The sequence below is a fragment of the Bison bison genome, unplaced genomic scaffold (genome assembly GCF_000754665.1).
Source record: "Bison bison bison isolate TAMUID 2011002044 unplaced genomic scaffold, Bison_UMD1.0 scf7180017864234, whole genome shotgun sequence".
NCBI lineage: Eukaryota > Metazoa > Chordata > Mammalia > Artiodactyla > Bovidae > Bison > Bison bison.
The window spans coordinates 454,936-478,617 of NW_011494806.1; the positions used below are offsets into that span (position 1 = coordinate 454,936).

General features: G+C 40.4%; 1 protein-coding gene across 1 annotated transcript in view; it reads right to left on the bottom strand.

The window, feature by feature from the left end:
* RPGRIP1 (retinitis pigmentosa GTPase regulator interacting protein 1) overlaps positions 1-23,682 on the bottom strand; it is a 56,268-nt gene that overhangs the window by 27,011 nt on the left and 5,575 nt on the right. The window contains exons 2-19 of the mRNA XM_010846266.1: positions 22,674-22,806; positions 19,792-20,069; positions 18,552-18,651; positions 17,921-18,052; positions 16,544-16,649; positions 13,418-13,441; positions 12,398-12,544; positions 11,250-11,323; positions 9,585-9,727; positions 8,265-8,425; positions 7,656-7,799; positions 7,080-7,197; positions 4,582-5,034; positions 4,289-4,440; positions 3,490-3,832; positions 2,081-2,262; positions 1,348-1,548; positions 685-823 (exon numbers count right to left, since the gene is read on the bottom strand). Coding sequence (XP_010844568.1) covers positions 685-823; positions 1,348-1,548; positions 2,081-2,262; positions 3,490-3,832; positions 4,289-4,440; positions 4,582-5,034; positions 7,080-7,197; positions 7,656-7,799; positions 8,265-8,425; positions 9,585-9,727; positions 11,250-11,323; positions 12,398-12,544; positions 13,418-13,441; positions 16,544-16,649; positions 17,921-18,052; positions 18,552-18,651; positions 19,792-20,069; positions 22,674-22,806 — 3,030 coding nt within the window. The remainder of the gene's footprint in view (positions 1-684; positions 824-1,347; positions 1,549-2,080; positions 2,263-3,489; positions 3,833-4,288; positions 4,441-4,581; positions 5,035-7,079; positions 7,198-7,655; positions 7,800-8,264; positions 8,426-9,584; positions 9,728-11,249; positions 11,324-12,397; positions 12,545-13,417; positions 13,442-16,543; positions 16,650-17,920; positions 18,053-18,551; positions 18,652-19,791; positions 20,070-22,673; positions 22,807-23,682) is intronic.

The following is a 23,682-nucleotide window of genomic DNA, read 5'->3' on the forward strand; positions in this document are numbered from 1 at the left end:
TTCACAGTCCAACTCTCACATCCATACATGACCACTGGAAAAACCATAGCCTTGACTAGATGGACCTTTGTTGGCAAAGTAATGTCTCTGCTTTTGAATATGCTATCTAGGTTGGTCATAACTTTCCTTCCAAGGAGTAAGCATCTTTTAATTTCATGGCTGCAGTCACCATCTGTAGTGATTTTGGAGCCCAAAAAAATAAAGTCTGACACTGTTTCCACTGTTTCCCCATCTATTTCCCATGAAGTGATGGGACCAGATGCCATGATCTTCATTTTCTGAATGTTGAGCTTTAGGCCAACTTTTTCACTCTCCTCTTTCACTTTCATCAAGAGGCTTTTGAGTTCCTCTTCACTTTCTGCCATAAGGGTGGTGTCATCTGCATATCTGAGGTTATTGATATTTCTCCCAGCAATCTTGATTCCAGCTTGTGCTTCTTCCAGCCCAGCGTTTCTCATGTTAAGCTGGCTAGCTAGCTTTAAATACACAGACAGCTACTTTCTTAGAGAATGACAGCTTGGTTGGCCTAACCAGCACACGTGTAACATAAAACTGAGCCTGGAGTCTCCAATACAACTGATCATGAAAAGTTTAGCAATGAAGATGAAAGAAGAAAGTAAATAACCAGCTTTATAAAATAATCCAATGATTACAAAGGAAAATAGTATTTTAAAAAGACAATACCATTCACAGGATGTGGGGTTTCCTTTAGTATCTGTGCTGAATAGGATGATGTCATTTCCTCTTCCTTTTGCTGATTTTTTAAAACATGATCTGTGGAGATCTTAAGCCCTGAGAATTTCCATTCAATGTATTTCACCTGCTTCAGATACAATTATAATTGTAAATAAGTATACTGTATAATTATAATTTAATATGTTTAATATTGCATAATTATAATATAATACAATATAAATATATATACTTAGTCATATAATATGTATTTATAATTTCATATATGTATGTGTGTATATATTTCAGACCACATAGTAACTTTAATTCAGTTTCCTATGAAGAAGAGGTAGTATCAAACACATAGGTGTTCAATAAATACTTGCTTTTTAATTTATTTTGATTACAGTTGAAGTGACCTAGTTGGGACTGTGGTACTATATCTCTAAGCATAAATTACAGAGTGTATAATCTGTTAAATTAAATTACATTGAAAAGAACTGAACACTCCAGAGGTTTATTAAACTACTTATGTTTGTGGAAATACACGCTCACCACAAAAAGCCGTGATTATCACTTATCTTGTGTGCCTGCTTCTGCTTCTACCTCTGAGAATAATATACTTGGGGACACTACGACCCATACTTTCATTCTTCGGGGTTTCTAAGGCCTTACCTGTAGTGTATTTCCATTTAAGAGGTTATGACTAAGATACTCCATTCTGTTCTTTCCTTGGAGGCCTGTTTTTCTGCCATGTTTTCTTCTTGAGTAGCCTGCAACCTGGTGTTCCCTTTCCTTTCTTTCTCCCACCTGAGGTTTTCTTTTAGCTTGATACTGGCCAGCTTCGGTGGGAGTATCAATAGATACCATCTGGTCCTAAATAGAAGGATCAGAGACAGATTTACAAGATGAGTTTAACAGCCATGATAATCAAGAAAGAGATTTGTGAGCCAGCATTAGACTTCATTTATCTCTTGCCATGGAGCAGAGATATGCCATCTCTTCCCTCCCTACAATAAAACCCAGCATTTTGTTCTATCCATAGCCTTATGGCATCATGAATGCTTCAGATTAAAGTTGCAGAACATGACATTCACGGGCTTCTCAGGTGGTGCTTGTGGTAAAGAACCCGCCTGCCAATGCAGGAGCCAAAAGAACTGCCGATTCAATCCCTGGGTCAGGAAGATTCCCTGGAGGAGGGCACAGCAACCCACTTCAGTATGCTTGCCTGGAGAATCCCATGGTCAGAGGAGCCTGGAGGGCTACAGTCCAGGGGTTGCAAAATCAGATACAACTGAAGTGACTTAGCACGCATGCATGGCATTCACAAGGAATTTCTTTTACCCCAGTTGTAATACTGTCTTCCTCAAATCAAATCTTCCCCACAGGATTGGGGGAGATTTGCTACCTGGGGAGGAAAGGAAGCTTCTTCCTCTTCTATTGACGTCTCTAAACCATCCCTGGTGTCCTCCTCACTCTGAGCTTCTGGCTTTGGGAAGTTCTCCGGGGGTAGGTAGCAAGACCCCCAATCCAGTTGCACCTGAACAGATCCATTGGGTTCCCCCACAGGGTCAGTGAGGTTAAAATCACCTGAGAGACACACAGATATTAATAAAATCTGATCACACGAAAGTAGGCACGTGAGCGTTTATCACAACCTTACCTATGACTTCCCCAGTTTAAATTTCACGTTTTGTTTGCAATTAACATCAATCAAATAACCATGATGCCAATACACTCAGAAGCAAAATAAAATATCAGTGAATATCCATAATCACTCAGAATATTTACTTCTGCTACTCAAAATATTTATTGGGGAAGACTGGTATCTCCAGGTTCAGGAAGGGATAGTCAAAGATGCATGGAGAGATATAGCTTGCTTGTTGTCAGTCACCCAGTCAGTAAACAAGAGCACCTTCTACTATTACCAAACAGTTTCTACACCTTAGGCATACTAAGAAAACCATTATCTACACCTGTGGCCCCTATTTCTGAAATAACAAAAACCAAGAAGACTTAAGCAAAATGGCTTTTTTCTCAATGTCAGACTTCTACTTTGTAACACTGATTAATTTAACAGATGGCTCACATTGCCTCTCTTTGGCAAAGGATGAATTGTGAGCAGAAGAGTCAGCTTCTTCTTTTTTTTTTTTAAGCACTCGTGATATTGGGAGAAGGGAGGCCTCACATACTTTCTAGAACAAAGCTTTTTTAATATGGTCAATACTGGCTGTAACCATCCACACTTCCTAATAAGAGCACAGACTGCAATCAGAGAGTTGACTATTCTTGTACAACCTGTACAGCCCTGGGTATGAATGTAGGATAAGGTAGCATGAAGTTCAGCTTCATACTGGGTTGGGAGAGAATCCAAGAAATTTGTCATGGTGTGGCATGGAAGACTCATTTGAATTTAATGTTTAAAAGAAGCAAGAGAATTATGATGAAATGTTACAGACACAACTTAAAATCTGATATCTAGCCATGTGCCAAGAAATAATAGACCTTAAGTAAAAACGAATACTAGAAAGCACTACAGAGATGGACAATGTTGGTTCAGACACAGAGATATGGACTGAAGAGTGGTGGGTCTACCCACTCGGGGATTTCCTTCTGTTGCTGAAGAGCAGCAGCAGAAGCCAGTGTTTCCATATAATTAGCAAGGCTCTAAGTCTTCTACTCTGCTGCTCTTCACAGTATTCTCAAATCTTCTCAGTGAGTTTTAAGAGAGACTATTCCAAGCAAGAAAAGTAGAATTAGGACAGGGAGACAACACTGGGCAGAGAGCATAAAGATGTAATAACCTTGAACTCCTACCTTGAATGGATTTGTTTTGTGCAAGAGGAAGCAAGGGCACCTGGACTCGGCCAAGGTACGAGCCAGGCTCTGAGTCTTCATCATCAAAAACGTACACAGAGAGGGCCTCCCGCCTCAGATACTGATCCAGGTCAGAAGTCACAAGCACTGGGAATCGAGCCAGGTCTCTGAAGTAGGGATTGCTGCTGGCCGGAATGATGGTGGTGTCATGGTCAGAAAAGGTAAAGAAGCGATACATGATGTAAGGACTGGGTTGGGCTCCCAGTGATCGGCTCCGGAGGCCACAGCATCGAATGATTTCCACCCGCAGCTCATTCTGATTCTTCCAGGTCCCCGATCTGGGCTGAAAAGATGTTGGTCTTGGATTGAGGAAAAGGGCAGGCTGAGAGACTCATTGCAGGTGAAACCCAGAACCTTTGATGAGGAAAAGCTATGACCTAAAGAACTGCTGAATCCTGATTGGGAAACAGAGATGCCTAGCCAATGACTTTCACCTGCCTTCAAACTGGCTCTGGCAGATAACTCTCTTGGGGATATGGTGGCTCTCAGGCCTCATCTTAGACAGTGGAACAGAGAAGCCATGTTGTTTATAGAAAGGAGATGTAGCTAGCTCCAAGGGCATGATTTCATTTCAAACTCAAGCTTGACCAAGGGAAGGATCTAGACTAGTTGTGGTGTGACAGTTTTTGTCTTTCATTCACATTCAACAAGTACTTATCGAGAGTGGAAGACTGAGCTGTTCTCAAGAGCTGTTTGACTGAGTGTCCTCTGAGATGGATGGGTTCATCCTTTTTCTCACCTCATCCTTCTGGGCCTCCCAGGCTCCAAGCACATTGGCTGCCAAGTATGCCTGGGCTTTCTTTCGCTTATTGTATGCTTGTAGACTGGATCTTATGGGGAAGCGCAGCCTCATCCAGTACTCTAGCACCCCAAAGACTTCTCCACCAGTTCCTGGGTAGCAGAAAGTATGAGAGGCATAGAGGATACAGACAGCAAGGATCAAGAATAAAGGGAGAAGAAAATGGGAAACCACCAGCACTGTGGGAAACACCACATTAATCCTGGGAACTGCGGGAGGTTGACAGCACTTACCAGTAAGTGTGGCAGAGCCGTGGACTCTCTCTACAGTCTCCAGAACCCTGTCAAAGCAAATCCATCCAGCTGCAAGGGTGTGGTGCTCACTGGCTATTGCCTGGTATAGATCAAGCTGGGCTGAAGCCCCTTGAAGGTAATGCAAGAAGAGGGAGTCTGTCTCCACCACATACTGGGAGGTGAAGTCATAGAGAGGTTGTGGCCCCACAACTAGTGGGGTACAGTGGGTTTCAAAGTCATAGAAGGAATAGGTGCAGAAGGTGGTAGGTTGAGTGTCTCCAGCCTGAGCCAGGGCAGCAGAGGTCAGAAAGGCCTGATGGATGTGCAGTTCAAAAAGGTTCTCACTCTGATGCCATGGAGAAATGTCCACTTTATCCTCATTTTCATGGGCTGGCAGTGGTTTCAGACATAATGGCAACTGTCGGGTGCCATAAGCCACGTCTTTAAGCTGTTCTAGAGGGGAAAGAAAACTGCCTATCCATTAAAGGGTAGGAAGTTTCTTCCTTAAGGTAAAGGAAGGTAGAAAGAGAATAAAACCCATGGTGGAAGTCCAGATTGTGACTATTTCAGGAAACCATGTGATTTTAAAAGAAAAGCAACAGAATGACAACCTGGTGCTTTGGATTCTGATGGCCAAATAATCCAATGCCTATTTTAACTAAATTGGAAAGTAAATGCTAACCTCAGGAGGTTACACTGCTAACACTGGAGGCACAATTTCATCCATAGATGACATTGTTTTGGCTTACAGCAGCATCCTATGAATTAATTGATAATTTCATTACAGAAGCACAAGAAACACAAAATGCAGATATTTCCAAAAGTTTGGGATATTGGCCCTGGAGAGAATAGCAAGCAAGTTACAGTCAGTGTCTATTACATTACTCTGGGCTCCATTAAGATATGATTCCTCTTTTCCAGTCAGATCAATCACAAGACTCTTCATTCTGTTAAGAATTTTATTTCATTGTAAGAAGGCCAAAAAATCCACTTTAAATCAAAGAGTAATAGAGTAAAAATCAGGGAGGGCACTTACTGGAAAGAGGTTTAAAATATTGGCAATGGTATATAAAATAAAGATATGTGAGACAGTCCACTAAATCTGTGCGTTACCTCCCATTTCCAACCAACCTGAGATGGTATATAGTCTGCTTCAAATTGGAGTATCTGAGTTGTCACGGTGTGTTGATGATAAAGGTTCTATTTTAAGAGGTAAACTAGTAGAAGAAAGATATTTTGGGTACATCAGAATGTCTTCCTGCCCAGAAGAAGTGGAATACAGGCACTAGTGAGCAGTTTCTTAATTGATAAGATTAACATAACTAAAGACAACATTAAAAATTTGCATTACATGATACAGAGTTAATAATTCTAGCATATAAAGAGCTTCTAAAAATTAATAATACACTATTAAGAAAAGGGTTAAGGGCAGGGACAGGCAAGTCTCAAAAGAAGTAATACAAATAACTGGTAAACAAATCAAAAACTCTTTAGCCTTATCAGTAATGAAGGAACTATAAGTTAAAGCAAATGAATCTTCAGAAGTAGGTAAGGGTATTATACTGCACTATCCTGGGAGAAAGGATCTGAATCTGAAAGACAGGAGAATTTCAATACAAAGGATTTCCTTTGTTACTTGGCAGGGACCTTTTAACAGACTTACCCTGGTATGCATAAGTCATGCAGAATGACCCACCTCCCTTTACTCTAGTTTCATGGTCACTCAGTGTCCTTACTGATTCTGCTTTCCCAGAAACAAGTTGCATATTCCCTGAGCATATTCTCAAGGCAGCAGTGAAAGAGCCACTATCCTAGAATGACAAATTAACATTCTGGTATAAATCTCAGTCTTCAGTGCATTTGGTTAATATGAGTCGGGTATCTCACCACTGAGTGTAATAACAAAGCCAATTTTCTCACCATGTAAGGCTGGAGACCAGATCCTGGTCACCAGTAAACTGAACTAAACATAGAAAGTATCACATTATAAAATTTGCATCGGTATCCAGCCACCTACACTGCTTTGTAGACATCCACAAACTGCAACAAAGAATTCAGGGACTTTCAGAGAGAAATCATAGAAAGAGATGATGAAAGAGGAGTGGTGAAGCTCTATTATCTCACAAACACTGTGATCTAGGCCTGGCTTCAAGAAACAATCTCGAGAGAAGGCCCTCACTCACCTTAAGACCAACAGTGATACACTCTGATTTTCAGAGTAGATTCTGCAGTGTCTGGGCCCTGTCGAAAATCTCCAGAGAAATCAGAGAAAATACCCTGATATGATGCAGGAAAAGCTGCTGCTGGCCATGTATTAAAATAACAAAGATGACAGGATAAAGAACAGGAGAGCTAAGTCATATACCAAGACACAGAGGGGCCCTCTCGATAGGTGCAGGGGGCAGCAGAGGCATTTAGCCGTGTGACAGATCCTAAGGTGAAATCAACAAACTACTAAGACTTGCCAGATACTGGAAGGCCATGGCTTCTTAAAATACCTTCCAGCTGATTGATACGCTTGTTCTTGAGGTCTAGGAGTTGATTCAACCTCTCCAGTTTTGCTTCGTGATCTTTATTTTCATTATCAGCTTTTGTCATCATTGCTTCCAGTTCCTCCTGAAACGAAATAATGTCTGAACTTTGCTATCTCAGTGGCCCAGAACCGAAGGGCCCAGATAAAAAAGTGGTACTTGGTGGGCAAAGGAAAGGAGACTCCACTATCTCCTTAGCAGGGCAGATTCATCACTAGAAAAAGGCTTGGGTACCTTACAGACCCCTCCAGGACCAATTGTGCTGTTAGTGCCAAGGGGTAGTATTTTTCCTGGGACTGGCAAAATTTGAACCCAGAAGCTTCCCACTTGCCATTTTCATTAGCTGGCCCTTTGATTCTATTGCCAAGGTGCCATGGACATGTGTGAGCCCTCAAGTGCAAAAGACAGCACATTTGTGTTTATTTGTGTTTGCACAATACAGCATATCACCTTGCAACAGCCCTGGAAACTTGGGTCTTGCTTCATATGTGGTTCCTGTGTGCCCATTTATCTATCCCCTTCCTGTACCATCTTTCTTTGCACCTGATAACACACGTTGATTTTGCGCTGCAGAATAAGCATGTCTCTGGTCTTTTCTAGTTCCAATGTGGTCTCTGCATGCGATACTTGCAACTCACTTAACATCTGGGACAGTTTTTTTTCTTCCTGGTTTTTTGGTTCACAGGGCTACAGAGGAAAAAGCATTGGTAAAACAGAGTATAAATATGGTAGTATAGTAATAACTATTGTCTAAAGTAGCTGCTGGTAATCATAAAGTACCAGCAGCAGAATCTATTTCAAAATGTAGAAGAGAACCTGTGTTACTTCACAAGGCTCTCTACGCTAGTTACTCACATTCAACAGAAGCAGTGAGCAAGTTATACAACCTCCAATGGATGTTTGCTCTTCAGCAGATCATTGCAAATCCTCATCTAGAAAAGATTCTAAAGCTTATGAGCTGTACAGTGTGGGAAAAATCTGTGCAGTTCATGAGGCTGTCTCTACTCTTAACCTTCTCATACCCTTCCAAACAGTGTCCTCAATCAGGACAAAATGTTATTTGGTGAATTTTCTAGTCCCTTCATCTTTTCAGCAGATATTTGCCAGGGATCCCTCTGTAGAGGAGACTTGCTTGATTAAAGATGTTCTTACCTGTATCTGAATGGTCTCTTGAAATAGAGCTGGGTGAGTGGCTGGTGCAGATTGCCTGTCAGGAGATTGGGAAAATGTGCTTATATTTTGGAGATCCTCTACTTCCTGTTTATGTTTCTGAAGCAAGCTGGTGACCTCAAGCTCCAGATCTTTGTTTTGAGCTGAGGAAAAAAAATACAGAAAGCTGAAACTCTCTGTTACCAACAACCACGCTAAAGTTGGCCCAAGTGTGAATTACACTTTCCCACTAATGTTTAATTCATTTTATAAGCTTGCCCTTAAAGAAGTAATTTTCTCTGATTTCTACAAAGGGATTCTAGCTTATTGACCCTGAGTTGACACTTGGACTCCAAAAACAACAAAAAACATCAGCAGAGCTATAGTACGGAATGGAGTACCAATACCACCACAGCAAAAATCAGAGCCACTTGACTGACTAGGTAGTCCAAAATTTTTGACAGTATCTCCTCAATGCTTCCCCAACTCGGTCTGACTTCTATGCTATTGGCTCCCTGTGACACCCACCTCCACACCCACTCTGGGCATTTGGACATTTCTATGTGTGTTTCAGGGAAGGAAGGTGATCACCATTTAAACTGATCATTTCACTATCAGGGATTAGAGAGGAGGTCACATTAGATTACCCACAAGACCTCACTCGTACTTCATACATACTACAAGGATTCTTAGCACGTACTCCTAAGCTTTATTATTTTATGGTTCTTGTCTCTATTTTTCTTGATGTCATATTTCTTTTCCTCCACTCTGTCATGTGAATATACTAGAATTTGATGAAATACAAATTTGATAAGACTAAATATCAAGGTCCAGGCCAGCAAAAAGAGAGGAGACAAAGGTCTCTTTGACAGTACTTAAAAATATTCAGAGTAACTACTGTGACCCAAGAATTAAGACAGGGGGAAATGCCAGCGGTAATGAAGATCAATAATCTGCTTCTCAATTTCAGGTATCAGATGCTAAAAAAGAAAACAAAATACCTTCCAACCATCCTAAAATGACTGATGAGAAGGCAGAAAAATTCATTTTCAATACTTTCAATAAATAGTTTAAAACATTACAAATTAAGATGTGGTGTTCTCTCACATGGAAAGTCATCATGTAGGGAAAAGTATACGTGTGAGGTAGGTGTCATGCTTCCTTGATTGTGAATCTGATCTGACTGCCAATGTTCTTAGTCTAATTATCCAGTAACCCACCCCACACACAAATAAGATCAAGAGATGGGGTTGGAGAAATGCTGGGCCAAGCTCCTTTCTCCCCTATTAGATGTAGAGGATGCCTCATTTGAGAGAGACCTACCTTTCTCTTGTGAGAGCTGAAGTAAGATTTCTCTCTTCTCCTTCATCTCAACATCCAGTTGATCCTGCAACTGAGAGACTTTCTGCTGTAGCTGTTCTCCAAGCTCATGGCTCCACTGAGGCTGATTGCTGCTATCCAGCATGCTGAAAACAGGCAGCAAGTAAGGAGGGAGAGGACAGTTGTCAGATGGACACTCAAAGTTGGGTGATAGGACGTCTTTATTACACAGTTTCAGCATCTCCTGGACCTAGTTCATCATTCATTTCCCTACATGTTTTTTTCTGCTCCTGCTTTCTCTGTAACTGTCATTTACCAACTGCCTTGGAACTTTTGGGTCCTACTGAGTTGCTTAGTATCACTTCTGTTTAAGTCTCAAATAACCCCCTGAGCAAACAACCCAAGTCTTATCTATTTCCCAGGGAACTTCTCCAACATGATGGCTTGCTTTATGCAGGGAACTGTATACCAAGACATTCTCAGGCCTGTTGGATTAGAAATAAGGAACAGAATATTTCCTTTTTCCCTTACTCCTCTGTCTACCTTCACCAGTGGCTAGTTTAGAGAACGCTCACCTTTGAATTAGATTGTAAATTACTACTGTAGGGCAGGAACTAAACTCTCAGTGACTGCATCCTGAACACCACTTTATCTAGATGACAGGGCAGACTCATTATTTACACAAGTGAAGTTGACACTGGTAATCAAGCAATTATTTCTACTTATGTCTTTTTCCTATTTATCATTTTAATAAATGTGGTCTAAAAACAACTTGTTTAAGCTAGTCCTGAGATTTCTTGGCACTTTCTGCCCATATATTACATGATGATCTGAGAAGATAATGTTATGAATAATGAAGGGAAGAGGCCAACAGTAATGTTTGTCACAGGGAGTCTTCAAAGTGGGTAAGGCTGACACTATCTTATTTCACTGAATTGAAGAGTGTCAGTTCTTCCCAGGATGCTCCCGTGCAACCTCTCCAATTTATACCCTGCTCTCCTTAAGTTAGTCAGAAGGAATGTTTAATTTTTTAAAACTTACAGTATTTTTAATTTCAAAATACAAGAATATATATTTGTTGTGAAAAATTAAAATGATACAGAGATATTTAGAAGAAAAGCCCTATTTCAGTCCTTTCATCTCATTAAAAGTTTGTGGATCCACACACATGACATAATTTAAGTCACAACACATTATTTTGCAATTTGTATTTTCTTTTAACAGTATATCTTAGGCATATAGGTCTAATAACTTTATATTATTTCAGTGTGGGGGTACAACATGATTTATGTAGTCAGTCCCTCTCAGAGGAAATTTTGACTGTTTCCATTTTTTTTTTTTACTTTTACAGATTAAAATAACAATGCAGGAATATTTAACATTCTTACTACCAAGGTATCTTTGCATATACACAAGAGGATTTCTTTAGTTTTTGTTTCCAAAAAATGGGTTATCTGGCACAAAAGAGATGTACCTTTAACATTTTGATAGATAAGGTCAAATTCTCTTCCTAAAAGAGTCTGTCAATTTATATTCTCACTGTGTTGAGTACCAGTTTCCCTGTGTCCTTATCAAGACTAGGAATTATTTTTATTGTTTAAATTCAGATTGCTCTTTTCTATAACTGTTTTTTATAACAATGTTCTGAGATCTAAACTTGGTACTTACCTTTCTAAGAGTTTGTCATAATTGTCATTCAGCAATTTTCGTTCTTTTTCCAAATCTTCAACTCTCTCCTGAAACTAAGAATGATAATAGAATGCTTGAGATAAAATTTTAAAATCCATTGCCTTGCACAAGTTCTCCCTTTTCTGTTGTGGGGTGGGGACTTGTGTGGGAGATTTTCAATGTTCATCTCCATGTCTGTGAAGATCCATTCAACTAGAAAGACCTGAAGCAATTTAAGGTGGGATAGAAATTATTGGAAATAATGAGGATTCCCTGAATTAAAATTTTTATTGTTAATAAAAACATTTCTTTTGCATTTTATACAGAACCTGAGCCTGCATCATGACTTGACAGTTAGCCAGGGATTTACAAAACAGTATTATCCATCTCAACAGTGGTTCTGGGGATTAGGGAGCCATGTAAATACAGGCAGATGTTGCGAGCGAGGAAGCAGGCACAGCAGGGGTGATTTTTAATCCTTTCTTAAAGAGAAAAGGCAGTAGAGTCTTCTGATTCATTGGAAACCTGTGCACACGGGGCTTCTAAAACAAACACTGTACTGCGAGCTCTTGGGGAAGGGCAGGATAAGAACCCTGATAAATAGATATTTGCTTGTGGCAGGGAATGAGGAGGGAGGCGTACTACTGAATTAAATTTTCATGATGTCTGGGTTTCTACTGTTAGGGAAACAGCAGAACGTTATAACAGAGAAAAGACTTTGGAGAATAGTTGTTTAGTTGCAAAGTCATGCTCGTCTCTTGTGACTCCATGGACTGTAGCCTGCCAGGCTCCTCTGTCCATTAGATTTCCCAGGCAGAAAAACAGGAGTGGGTTGCCATTTCCTTCTCCAGAGGATCTTTCCAACCCAGGGATCAAATCTGTGTCTCCTGCATTGGCAGGTGGATTCTTTACCACTAAGCCACCAGGAAAGCCAGATGTAAATATAAATCCCAGTTTGTTTTTTTTTTCTAGTTTTACACCATTACAATACTGTAATCTTGAGCAAATTATTTAATCACTTAGAACCTCATTTTTCTCATTTGAAAAAAAGAAAAATACCCATATTTTTGCTCAGATACATTTTTTAACATCTTTGAAATTGGGATGTAACATAAAATTGATGGTATCTTTCAATTATTGTTATTTACCTCCTTGAGGGTTATCTGCAGGATGGACACATCTTCCATTTGGCTCTTCAAGCTCACAGCCTTCTTGCTCTCCTCCTTGAGCTCTGCCCTGAGCTCATTCACCTGGCTGAGGAGGGCATTGTGGGCTGCGCCCAGGATTCCCTGATTCTGGGGCAAAAGGAAAGTTGCTCTGGGAATGTTTATAACACTCAGCAGGAAGGGTCTCAAGAAACCAACAAAAAAAAAGAAACCAACAACCCCAGCATCAGCATTCCCTAATGGATGTCTCAAAGAAGGGCTTTGATTTAAAGCATGGTCCTTTGCACTGTAAAACAACCTTGTTTCTCACCCTAGCATTTCTCAGAAAGTATCATTTCCCTGTTGGTGAGGATTTTCCACTCTGGGAAACTAATTCATCACTGGAGGCTTGATTTTCCTGAAGTTCAAACTCAACCCTAATTCTAAGTAAAGTGCCACCTTTCTCAATTGCCTTTATCTTCTAAGACACTTAAATGCTTTTTATGATGACATGTTTCCCTTTGTGCACCTAGCAAAGTGACATGTTAACTCTAGAAGTTAAATGCATTTTTCTGATGGAGCCTTCTGAAAGGAACAGCTGTGGCTGATCATGCAAGGAACTCGACTTTAGTGACCCTTAATCATGGACATTTACCTAGCTTCACCTGTACCCCACTCACAGAGGTACAAATATTTAATAACACCAGAGAAGGTTTGCAACAATTTTGCTGTATCTCACCACCTCAGGCATGCTAGAGGACTACTCCTGGGAAAAATTCTCTGTAGCAATAGGCTCAAAAATACTGTTTCAAATATTTCTTAACTCAGACCTTATATTTTAATTTTTGTGAAAACAATGCAATCTGTATTTTCTGATAATAGTGACAGTATCATTTGTCTTAATAAAAATAACATGTTTGATTTAGTTGGCTAAATTCTGGTGTTACATTACTTGAAGATTCATTTGGGTTTCATTCCTCTGACTATCAAGAAATAGAGATTTTAGGAATCTTTATTAAGTACCTTATGGAGCAGAGTTTCATATGCCTGAAAGAAAGAAATAGATGTTATTCTATTGATATACCAAGTTGATATTTATTTTGATGTTTATCTCTGTAATACAAATGTTTAAATATTTATTTTAAAAGATGTAATAAACATTTCCCATAAATCAAGTCAATCTGTGTGCCTGTTTACTAACTGCTGCTCCTATCCCTGATCTAGCTTGCCAGGCAGTCTGTGAATATAATAGATTATGGCGTTTCTTTACAAGGGTCAGTTATGCAAATTTGCATTGCACTTGGTGGATTTTCCAAGAAAAAAGTATTTTTATTTTTAAACTAGGTGCTATCTCTTTACTCATCATGCTTCAGAAAGGTCACTTTACAGTTTTGGAAACAGAAATAACAACAATAACCAAACTCACAGCAACAGCTACTATTATTGGCTGAGTAATTACTATGTGTTACATGTTACCGTCTGTTTCATTATCTCTTATATTATGATCATCGTAATTCTTTCACATATATTATGTCATTTAATATTTACAGCAAATCTGAGAGGTACTATTATCTAAACTTTAAAAATCAGAAACTCAAAGTTCAGAGAGCTAAGTCACTTGCCCAGAATCACACAGCTTTCAAGAGACTGAGGGAGAGCTATACCTCAGCCTGACTCCAGAGTCTGTACCACTGACCTCATGTCACTGATAGAGATTAAGAGGATGAAAACTTATCTTAGTGTATGTGTAATAAAATATGACTAGAAAAAACAAACTGTAAAATCTACATTTAAAAAAATTATTCACCACTTTAGGTCATCTTTACCACTAATATGAGTAAGGATATTCAATTTAGAATGGCTTTCTCCCTTTTTTCCTTCAATGCAATGGAGGAATGGATGGATTTTTTAAATATATAATTCCACAAATTAGCTATTTACCCATATGATTTTAAAATATCTTCCTGCCAAGATTTCCCATCCTTTCAGTGTTACCAAAATTATTCAACTCAAAAGAATACATGCATATGCACAGTTCTTACAAAATACAGTTTTGGAGGTTGACCTTGTAAAGATACCTTTGTGCTACATTGCTTCAGTTGTGTCCAACTCTGAGACCCTAAGGACTGCAGCCTGCCAGGCTCCTCTGTCTATGGGATTCTCTAGGCAAGAGTACTGTAGTGGGTTGCCATGCCCTCCTCCAGGGAATCTTCCGACCCAGGAATCAAACCTGGGCCTCCTGCATTACAGGCAGATTCTTTACTGCTGAGCCATCAGGGAAGCCCCAAAGATGCCTTTAGTCCTCATTAAAACAGACATACCAAGGGCAGAACCAACTGTAGCTAATTTCACTGAATGGCACCACCATCATTTAATCACCCAAGCTAGAGATGCAGGAGTTATCTCTTATTTCTCCTTTTCCCTCACCACTCTGCTTTGGTGATAAAGTCTATTCTTCTAGTTCTGGACCTCTAACACAGTCCTTTCTCTGTGAGCCTCTTTCACTGCCTTGGTTGGGACCCACATCCTGAATCCCCTGGATCACTGCACTCATCTTTTTTGCTGATTTCTTTGCCTTCAGTCTTACACCAGCCAACCTATCATTCACGCAGCTGCCAGGTCATCTTTCCTAGTAGTTTTGTCATTTTTGAGAAGTTCAAAATTTCAGAAAAGTATAAGTACTATCATAACAGTCATCTATAATCCCACTACTCAGAATTATTATTAGTACTTTATAATCAGAGAAGGCAATGGCAACCCACTCCAGTACTCTTGCCTGGAAAATCCCATGGACGGAGGAGCCTGGTAGGCTGCAGTCCATGGGGTCTCGAAGAGTCAGACACAACTGAGCGACTTCACTTTCACTTTTCACTTTCATGCACTGGAGAAGGAAATGGCAACCCACTCCAGTGTTCTTGCCTGGAGAATCCCAGGGACAGAGGAGCCTAGTGGGCTGCCGTTTATGGGGTCGCACAGAGTCGGACACGACTGAAGTGACTTAGCAGCAGTACTTTATAATAGTTTTTTGAAAGTATCATTTCTTTATTAAAATGTATTTCAAAATATTTTGGACATGTAAAAAAAGGCAAACTGATCTCTTTGGGGGGAAAAACTGATGATCAACTTGATTAAAACCTTTCTGCAGCTCTCCACTGTCTATAGGATAAAGTCTAAATTCCTGCTAAGAGCTCCATGACCTGCTCCCTGATGTTTCTCACCTCTGTGCCTTGGCCTACACCACTCTACCTCTGGAAAGCCCTTCTCTTTCTCTTGCACACTCATTAACATGTGCTAAACTGTCAGTGTTCAGCTCAGGAGTAGAATCCCTTATGAATCCTCTTCAGATCCTGCAGCCCATCCTCCGGTGGATCCAACGACCCTTTTGTTTTCCTCTCATGCCCTGCTTGGCGATAGTTGTACTTGTCTACATCTTGTCTTCTCACTTTTACAAGTTCCTTGAAGGAAGGAGCTGTATTATCTTTTTAACCTTTGTATCCAGTGCTTTGCACAGTTCCTGGTAGTCAATAAATGTTTATTCAGTAAAATAATGGTGCCAATTTATTATTATTATTAGACTCTTGATGCCCTATTTCTACCATTCAGATATAAGTTTCTATTGCATGGTAGTGAGAAGAGTGTGAACCTTGATTCCAGATAAACCTGGACCCAAATTCTGCTCTTCTTCTTACTATTTTCATAACTTGAGCAAGTTATTTAACTTCTTTGTGGCTCAGTTCCCTCACCTGTTAAATGTTACCTGTTAAACTTACCTTAACGGTTGTTGTCCGGCTTAGATGACTCTAAGTACCTAGGACAGAGTCCATCACATAGAAAGTGCTCAGTAACCTGGTTTCCTTCCTCTCCCCTATGACTGCTCTTGGCTTCCCAAGTTTAGTTAAACTCTGGTTGTGGTCTCTGGCTTGGAACTTAATCTGACACAAGTTGCCCCCACTTAATTCCACCTTCGTGGGCAGGGCTTGAGTTGTAAGGCTTGGATTTGAACATCACCTGTGGATTTGTGACTTTTGACAAGCAACTCAGCTTCTTTCCTTTCTGGTCTCCCACGTGTAAATGGAGAAAATAACACAATTTTCTTAACTAATTGATTTCACCCCCCCAAAAAAAGCACAGCTGAAGACGGCAACTCACGGCCTGAACTTCTGTTAATTGTGCCTTTGTCACTGCCAAAGAGGTATTCCTTTCATGCAAGAGCTTCTTAAGTCGAATCAGCTGTATATTCTCTTTAATGGACGCTCTGGAGAAAGAAGACAGTACTAAAATACCATCTGTGAATGGAGAGTGTTAAGGACCTTTCCCCTCTGTGGGTACGGACAGGGACACAAAGGAAGATCGTTATTTCTGAACCTAAGAGACCATGTTTTCTATATTATTTGAAAGGCACTCGGGGAGGATTTGGGTTCACTACACTCTGTGTCAGCGATTTCCAGGCCTAGCTGGTTATTAGAATCATCTGGTGCAATCTTTAATCTTAACACTGTCTCAACTCCTTCCCCAATTAATTGAAAGGGAGTCTCTGGGGTGGGACACAGGCATCTGTGGCTAAGCCTTCAGGTTTAAAACTTATGTCCATACAGAAACATGGATGTGGATTTTACAACAGTTTCACTCATAACTGTCAAAATTTGGAAGCTACCAAGATGTTCTTCAAAAGGTGAGTGGCTAAATAAACTGTGATACATCCAGACAATGGGCTATTACTCAGTGCTAAAAGGAAATGAGCTATCAAGCCATGAAAAGATGTGAAGGAAACTTAAATGGATATTGTTAAGTGAAAGAAGCCAATCTAAAAAAACAACATACTGTATGATTCCAACTAGATGAAGTTCTGGGAAAGGCAAAGCTATGAGGACAGTAAAAAGAGCAGTGGTGCCAGGGGGAAGGGGGAAGGAAGGGATGAGCAGGCAGAGCACAAAGGATTTTTAGGGCAGTGAAACTACTCTGTACGATACTATAACACTGGACACGGGATTAAATAATTGTCCAAACCCAGAGAATGCACAACACCAAGAGTAACCGTAAGGTAAGTTATGGACTTTGGGTGATTTTTGTGATGTGTCCCTGTAGATTGATCCATTGTTACAAATGTATCCCTCTGCTGTGGGATGTTGACAATGAGGGAGGTTTGGGTGTGTGGGGGAGGGCGGGGAAGATGAGATGGGAGACCTCTCTACTTTATGCTCAACTCTGTTGTGAACCTAAACTGCTCTAAAAAAATTAAGTCTGTTTTTTTAAGCTTTCCAGGGGCTGAAGCAGAATGGGGGCTGAGAACCCCCATCTGGTGATAAGGATGAAATATTTTTCCTTCTATAAAGTGAAGCAACAAAACTTTTATTATACATAAATATTCCTTTCAAGTTAATCGATTCCGTAATCCACTTGTGCCTCCAAGGTCTACTTCTCAGCGTGAATTTAATCCCAAACATTCTCTATTCCCCTGAGATGGGTGAAAGGTACCAAGCAGAATCTTTTTCAGTTCATTTGGGACATGGAATTCCACACTCTTACCGAAGCTCTGTGGCCTTCTGAGTACTCTCCAAAGAGCTTCTCTGTGCAAAATTTTCATCTTTGGACCACATTTTCTCAGGAGACTTGGGTGGTTCTTCCACTTGCATGGTATCGCTGGTCATAAGGTGGCCACTGTTGGGCATGCATAGACTAATGAGCTTAGTCATAATTATATGACTTTGCTAAAAGAGATTTTCCTGTTAGAATTAGGAACATTAAACACAAAAAGAATAAATAGAAACCCCTGTTATAGGGGTTTAGAACTAGGTTCTCATATATATATATATATATTTTTTTTTTAATTAGGGGAGTTAGTAATCTTGGCATGTGTGGAGGATAATCTTACAAAGTGTAGGTTTCCAGTGTCAAACAGAAATATAAGTTAATTATGACCTAAGGGGGAAGTATAGGGAGAAGGAATATCTTCAATTAAGGAAAGGGCCTTTATTTTCCTTTCCTTGGAAGATAGAGAGGTGCTTATTTTCCATTTTTAAGCAATGAAGTTGGAATTTGACTTAGGGATGACTTTCTGGAACGACTCAAAAGTGGCAGGGTTCACTTGTTCCCCAAATGAAGTTTTTCCAATTAAAGGTGAAAGAGTAACAGCACAGGATAAAAGAAGAGAACTCACAGTTCGCTGGGTTCACTGGCTACTTCACCTCTGGCTTTTTCATTTGTCACATGTTCCTTGAATGTGGGAGGGGCTGTGTAGCTCAGCCTGTCCCTTGACTCTGAAAGTATATAGACAGAAGATGCAGCCTCTGGCAAGAAGATTTCTCCAAAACTCTGGCTAGAAATGGAACCCCAAGTCCTAAAGGTAGGGAGACTTGAGACCTGGGGGAAGTCCTTATATGACCAATGATCCAGAGGAGGGGTTCTCAGTTTTTACTCTTGCACTAATGATTTAATAAGTTAGCAGGACTATAGGCTCTTGGGTAAGCAAGAATAAATGGGAAGAAGAAAGAGCAGGGACTGTGTGTCTACTCTTATGTATCTTTGTTTCTAGTGCCTAGTATATAATTGGTATTCTATAGTGCTGAAGTTAAACTGAGCTGAACTTCAAACAAATTTTTTTAATTTTTCTCCTTTTAGCTGTTTACACAAAGATTTTGTTGGCTCAAGAAGGGACCTTGAAAATATAGAACTGTGCTAAACAAAACCTAACACTGAGTCCCCAGGGCCCAGACACCTTATTTCCATTAACCTAAAAGGGGATGAGTAAGCCAGGTGAAGGAGGCACATACAGCACTGTATTTAATTGAACATTGGGTTCCATAGCAGTCAGAGATACTTAGCCACTCGGGATACAGGAAGAGGAGAAACTGCAGCTCCTCAATTAGCAGCCTGGACTTCAGGAATGGGCTTTGGGAATCTCTGAACCCATGCAGTTGTATGCAAAGTTTGTCTATGTGTATGAGCAGTTTTCTTGGGAGGAGGCCTAGCTTTTGCTCATGGTTTCAAAGGAGTCTCTTTCCCCCCAAAAGATGAAGAACCCCAATTTTAGAGGCATAAATCACTGCCCAGAGTCCCATAGTCCCAGGAGAGGGGCAGGTCTTAAGATCACTGCCACTCACACCTGAGCAGGTCATCAAAGTTATCTGTTTTCTGATCCCTACAAAACTTGACCAGCAATTTTCCCTTTTCCACTGTCTCATTCTCCTCTCAATAGAACCGCATGGTGAAGTGAGAATTTTGAACCTGACATCCTACTCAAGGGGGGAAAAAAAAAGATTTTGGAGAATAGAGAGGAACGAGAACAAAAGAGCAAAATGGGGGTGGTGGGCGGAATACAGCAGTAGGAGGAAAATGTGGCTGGCAAATCAATCCTTCCAGCGTTTTGACTCTGTCGGGGATTTGGCGCCGAGCCTCACCTCTTTTGGGTTTCTCTGCCTCCGGTGCCCCGGCGGTGTGGAGCTGTCTGTGTCCCGCGTGGACGCGAGGCTGGGTGCGGCGGGGAGCAGGGGGGCCGACGCGCTGGAACTGCAGCTGGAGCCCGGGCAGCGGGGCACGCTGGTGCTTGAGGGGGCGCTGCCGCCACTCTGCGTTCCGCCGCCGTTTAGCGGGCTCCCGGAGCTCTGGCTCCGCCGCCGCCGCCTCGGCCCGCAGGCCCCGGCCTGAGGCGGTTAACCGGAGCAAGGCTGTTCTCATCCTGTGGGCAAAAGGAGAGCTGGTCGATCCTGCCTTCTTCTTCTATGACAGCGATTATCTCTACAGTTTATTTGGTGGCAAGTAATCTGAATTGATCTCGGATATAAAAATTAATTTTCTGCCCCCAGTGACCATGATGTATTAATATAGAAGACTATATATATAATTGTGTATATTTATTTTTAAATTATATGTACAGTCTTCTGTATTAATACATCATGGTCATTATAAACCATAAAAGTACTAAGTTAACAGGAGATAATTAAATATAAGTAGAAATTTTAATATTTACTTCTCCAGTCCCAACTGTTTACACATTCCTCTATATATGCTCACTCTAAAAATTATTCCTGTATTAGTCCCCCTGGGTACACTGAGCATTACCTACAATGGATAGTCAATCACTATTTATTATCTTGACCTGAAATCATACTTTTAAATGTTACCATCAGATTCTGTGGTCCCACCGCCTGCCAGTTCTGACACTGACTACGTTGCCTGGGGCATGTCATTAACCATTTGGGTTCAGTTTCCTCATCTATAAATACAGGTACCTACCTCATTAAATTGTTTGGAAAAGGGCATGGCAACCCACCCCAGTATTCTTGCCTGGAGAATCCCATGGACAGAGGAGCCTGGCAGGCTACAGTCCATAGGGTTGCAAAGAGTATGACATGACTGAAGCAACTTAGCACACACGCATGCATTGTATTTTTATGAGGATTAAATATGTTAATATATATAAAGGACTTAGTGATGGTGCACTGTAAGCACAGTAGGTTGTTGTTTAGTTGTTAAGTTGTGTCCCATTCTTTTGCCCACCAGGCTCCCCTGTCCATGGGGCAAGAATACTGGAGTGGGTTGCCATTTCCTTCTCCAGGGGATCTTCCTGATCCAGGGATCAAACCCACATCTTCTGCATTGGCCAGCAGATTCTTTACCATTGAGTCACCAGGGAAGTCCTGGAGGAGTCAGCAATTATTATTATTATGCATCATTATGTCCAAATAAAGAAATCAAGGCATTAAACAGCTAGGTAACTTGCCCAGAGTCAGAGGGGATAGTATCCAGTTTAGTCACTTACTATCTATAACCTCAAGTACTTTTTGGTTATCAACCAAGAAACAAGATCCTTTGGCCCATGTAACCATCTGACTTCACTGGATTCTCAAGTTCTCCACAATATAAAAGAATCCCCAACTCTGAAGTGTGATGACATACAGCAGAAACCTGCAGTCTCGTAAATTCTAAATGAAACTCTGAACCACTCTTGGGGGTTACCAAGAAGAATGCAAAAAGCTGTTGCTGACTTTGGGAAGTTGGTGTGACATAGCTAGTCCTCAGTGTTGTTTGAAGGTGGCCTGGCATTCACAGCCACATTCACAGCTAGGCCCTGTTATTGTGCTTTTGGATGTAATCTCACAGAATGCCAACATCACACAAGACCACTCTGAGACCATGACAGAGTGATACCAAAGAAGTCTGCTGCATACTTCTGTTTCAGCTCAGACAAAAACAAGGTCACTGTCTCATCCACAAAATACCAAACATACTCTCTCCTGGCTAACATGAGTGACTGCTGCTGCTTTCCCAGTTACAGCTTTAGCCTCACTCTAGTCTAGCCTCCCTGTAGATAAGATTTACTGAGATATCAAAACACAAAATTGTCCCTGCTTTCTGACAGTACCAAGTCTAGAGCAAATTTCTGTTACCTTGGAGCCTCCCCAAAATCACCCAGCTGAAGCGCAAATCCTATGATAGACTCTTTCTAACACAGTCTTAGCGAGATGCCCATGGTGTGCACTTTTTCTAGCAACAACAGTAAAAAAAACAAACTTGCCCAACTATAGGTGTGTTCCTAATGGTCTTTGGCTGGGAAGCATTGACACCAATATCTTTAAAATGTGTCCTAGAGATTAACCTAGACTTTCAGAACTCTTTTATTCTCCCCATCTAGTTATTTACCCACCCTCCATCTCAGATTTCTTTCCAGGTCTGTACCCAAAAGATACACTTTTGAAAGCCAGTACCCTAAAATCACTAAGTAGGGTATATTTTGGAGTTAAGAGCTTTCAGCTCTGCCATTCATTAGCTATGACCTTGGGCAAGTTATATAACCTCTTTGTGCTCCCTTTCCTTCGTGATAATGCTTCTTTCATTATATTAAATGAGTTAACATATATAAAGCACATATTACATGTCTGCATATCAGAAATGATCAACGCAATTTTGAGTTTTGCTTTATAAATAAAAACCCCTTTTCTTACTTGCCCCTGTAGTCTTTAGTCCTTTGAGATTTTGTCCATTCCCCTGTCTCCATTCTCTCTTTTGTGACCAGGGCAGAAGCCTGCCCAGTCTCTTGCTCTCTGGTTGGAATAGCTCTGATGATGCTTTATGGTCTAATGGCCACAGACTATTGATGCATTTGGCAAGAAAACAAAATAAAGCAATATTGCTTCGAAAATAATTTTTGGCGTTAACCATCTTTGCCATTTGAACTGTTTTCTGGTGTAGACATCTCAGGAAGATGCATTCTTTTTTGTTTATTGCAGTGAAGGTCTGATGTAGACGCAGCTTTTAAAGACGTAAGAAGAACTCTGGGTACCTTTTGATCTCATCTTGTTGCTTCCAAAAAAGCTCCTTCACCAACATGTGCTCTTCACGAAGACGAAACAAACTGTCCTCCAATTCATCCCGAGTCATCCTGCTCAAGGGTGGTTGAGTTTTTGTATTCTTACCTAAAGTCCAGGAAGAGGGTAAATAGAGATTATTCTTATATGTAATGTCTTTAACTCATCATATCTCTGGCTGCGTCTTGTCCAGAGGGCTTGAATCTATTTCGAGTCATGTGATTAAGAGGAAATTCATCAAGTATATGAAATGTACACTAATGGACCACTTAATCATTCTACGTCACTCTTGTATATGGAAAATCATTACATTTCATTCCAGCATGTGATTCAACCTCCTATCTGGAAAGTACATTCTCTTTCTAAAAGTAGCAAGTAGAGCTTTTAGTCTACTTAATTTTTATTTTTAATCCACTCTTTTATTTTTCCTTCTCATAATAATTAGATAATTTGGACTTAGATGAGGATTGTACCCGTAACTGTCTTCAGAGCCCCCATAAGGAAAAGGATAGAAACCTTTCTTGAGTACCAGGAGTTACCATTTGTTTTTGCGGTATGGAGAAATTGTCCCCAAATCTGCTTCCTTGGAATAGAGCCTCTGCTTGATCTAAGCAGAGGAAACTGCAGTACACTATAATATAGAGTGTGTTAATGTTCACTAGTTTAGAATCAGTTCTGATCTTGAAGAAAAACACAGAGCTTAAAATTTAAGCTCGTAATTGTTAATTTTACTTCATTTGTCTTATCCTATTCTTTCTCTCTCTTTCTACATATATATATTACATAATATTTACGTGTATTTTCTACATATTACTTTTTGGAATCACTTAAAAGTAAATTACAGACATGATGTCCATTTTCTTCTAACGAACCATGGTATATTTGATGGATACAGTATATCCATCAAAATCAGGAAATTAGCCCTAATATTATTTTACCATCTAACCCATAGACCATTCAAATTTCAAAAATTCAGGATCATGT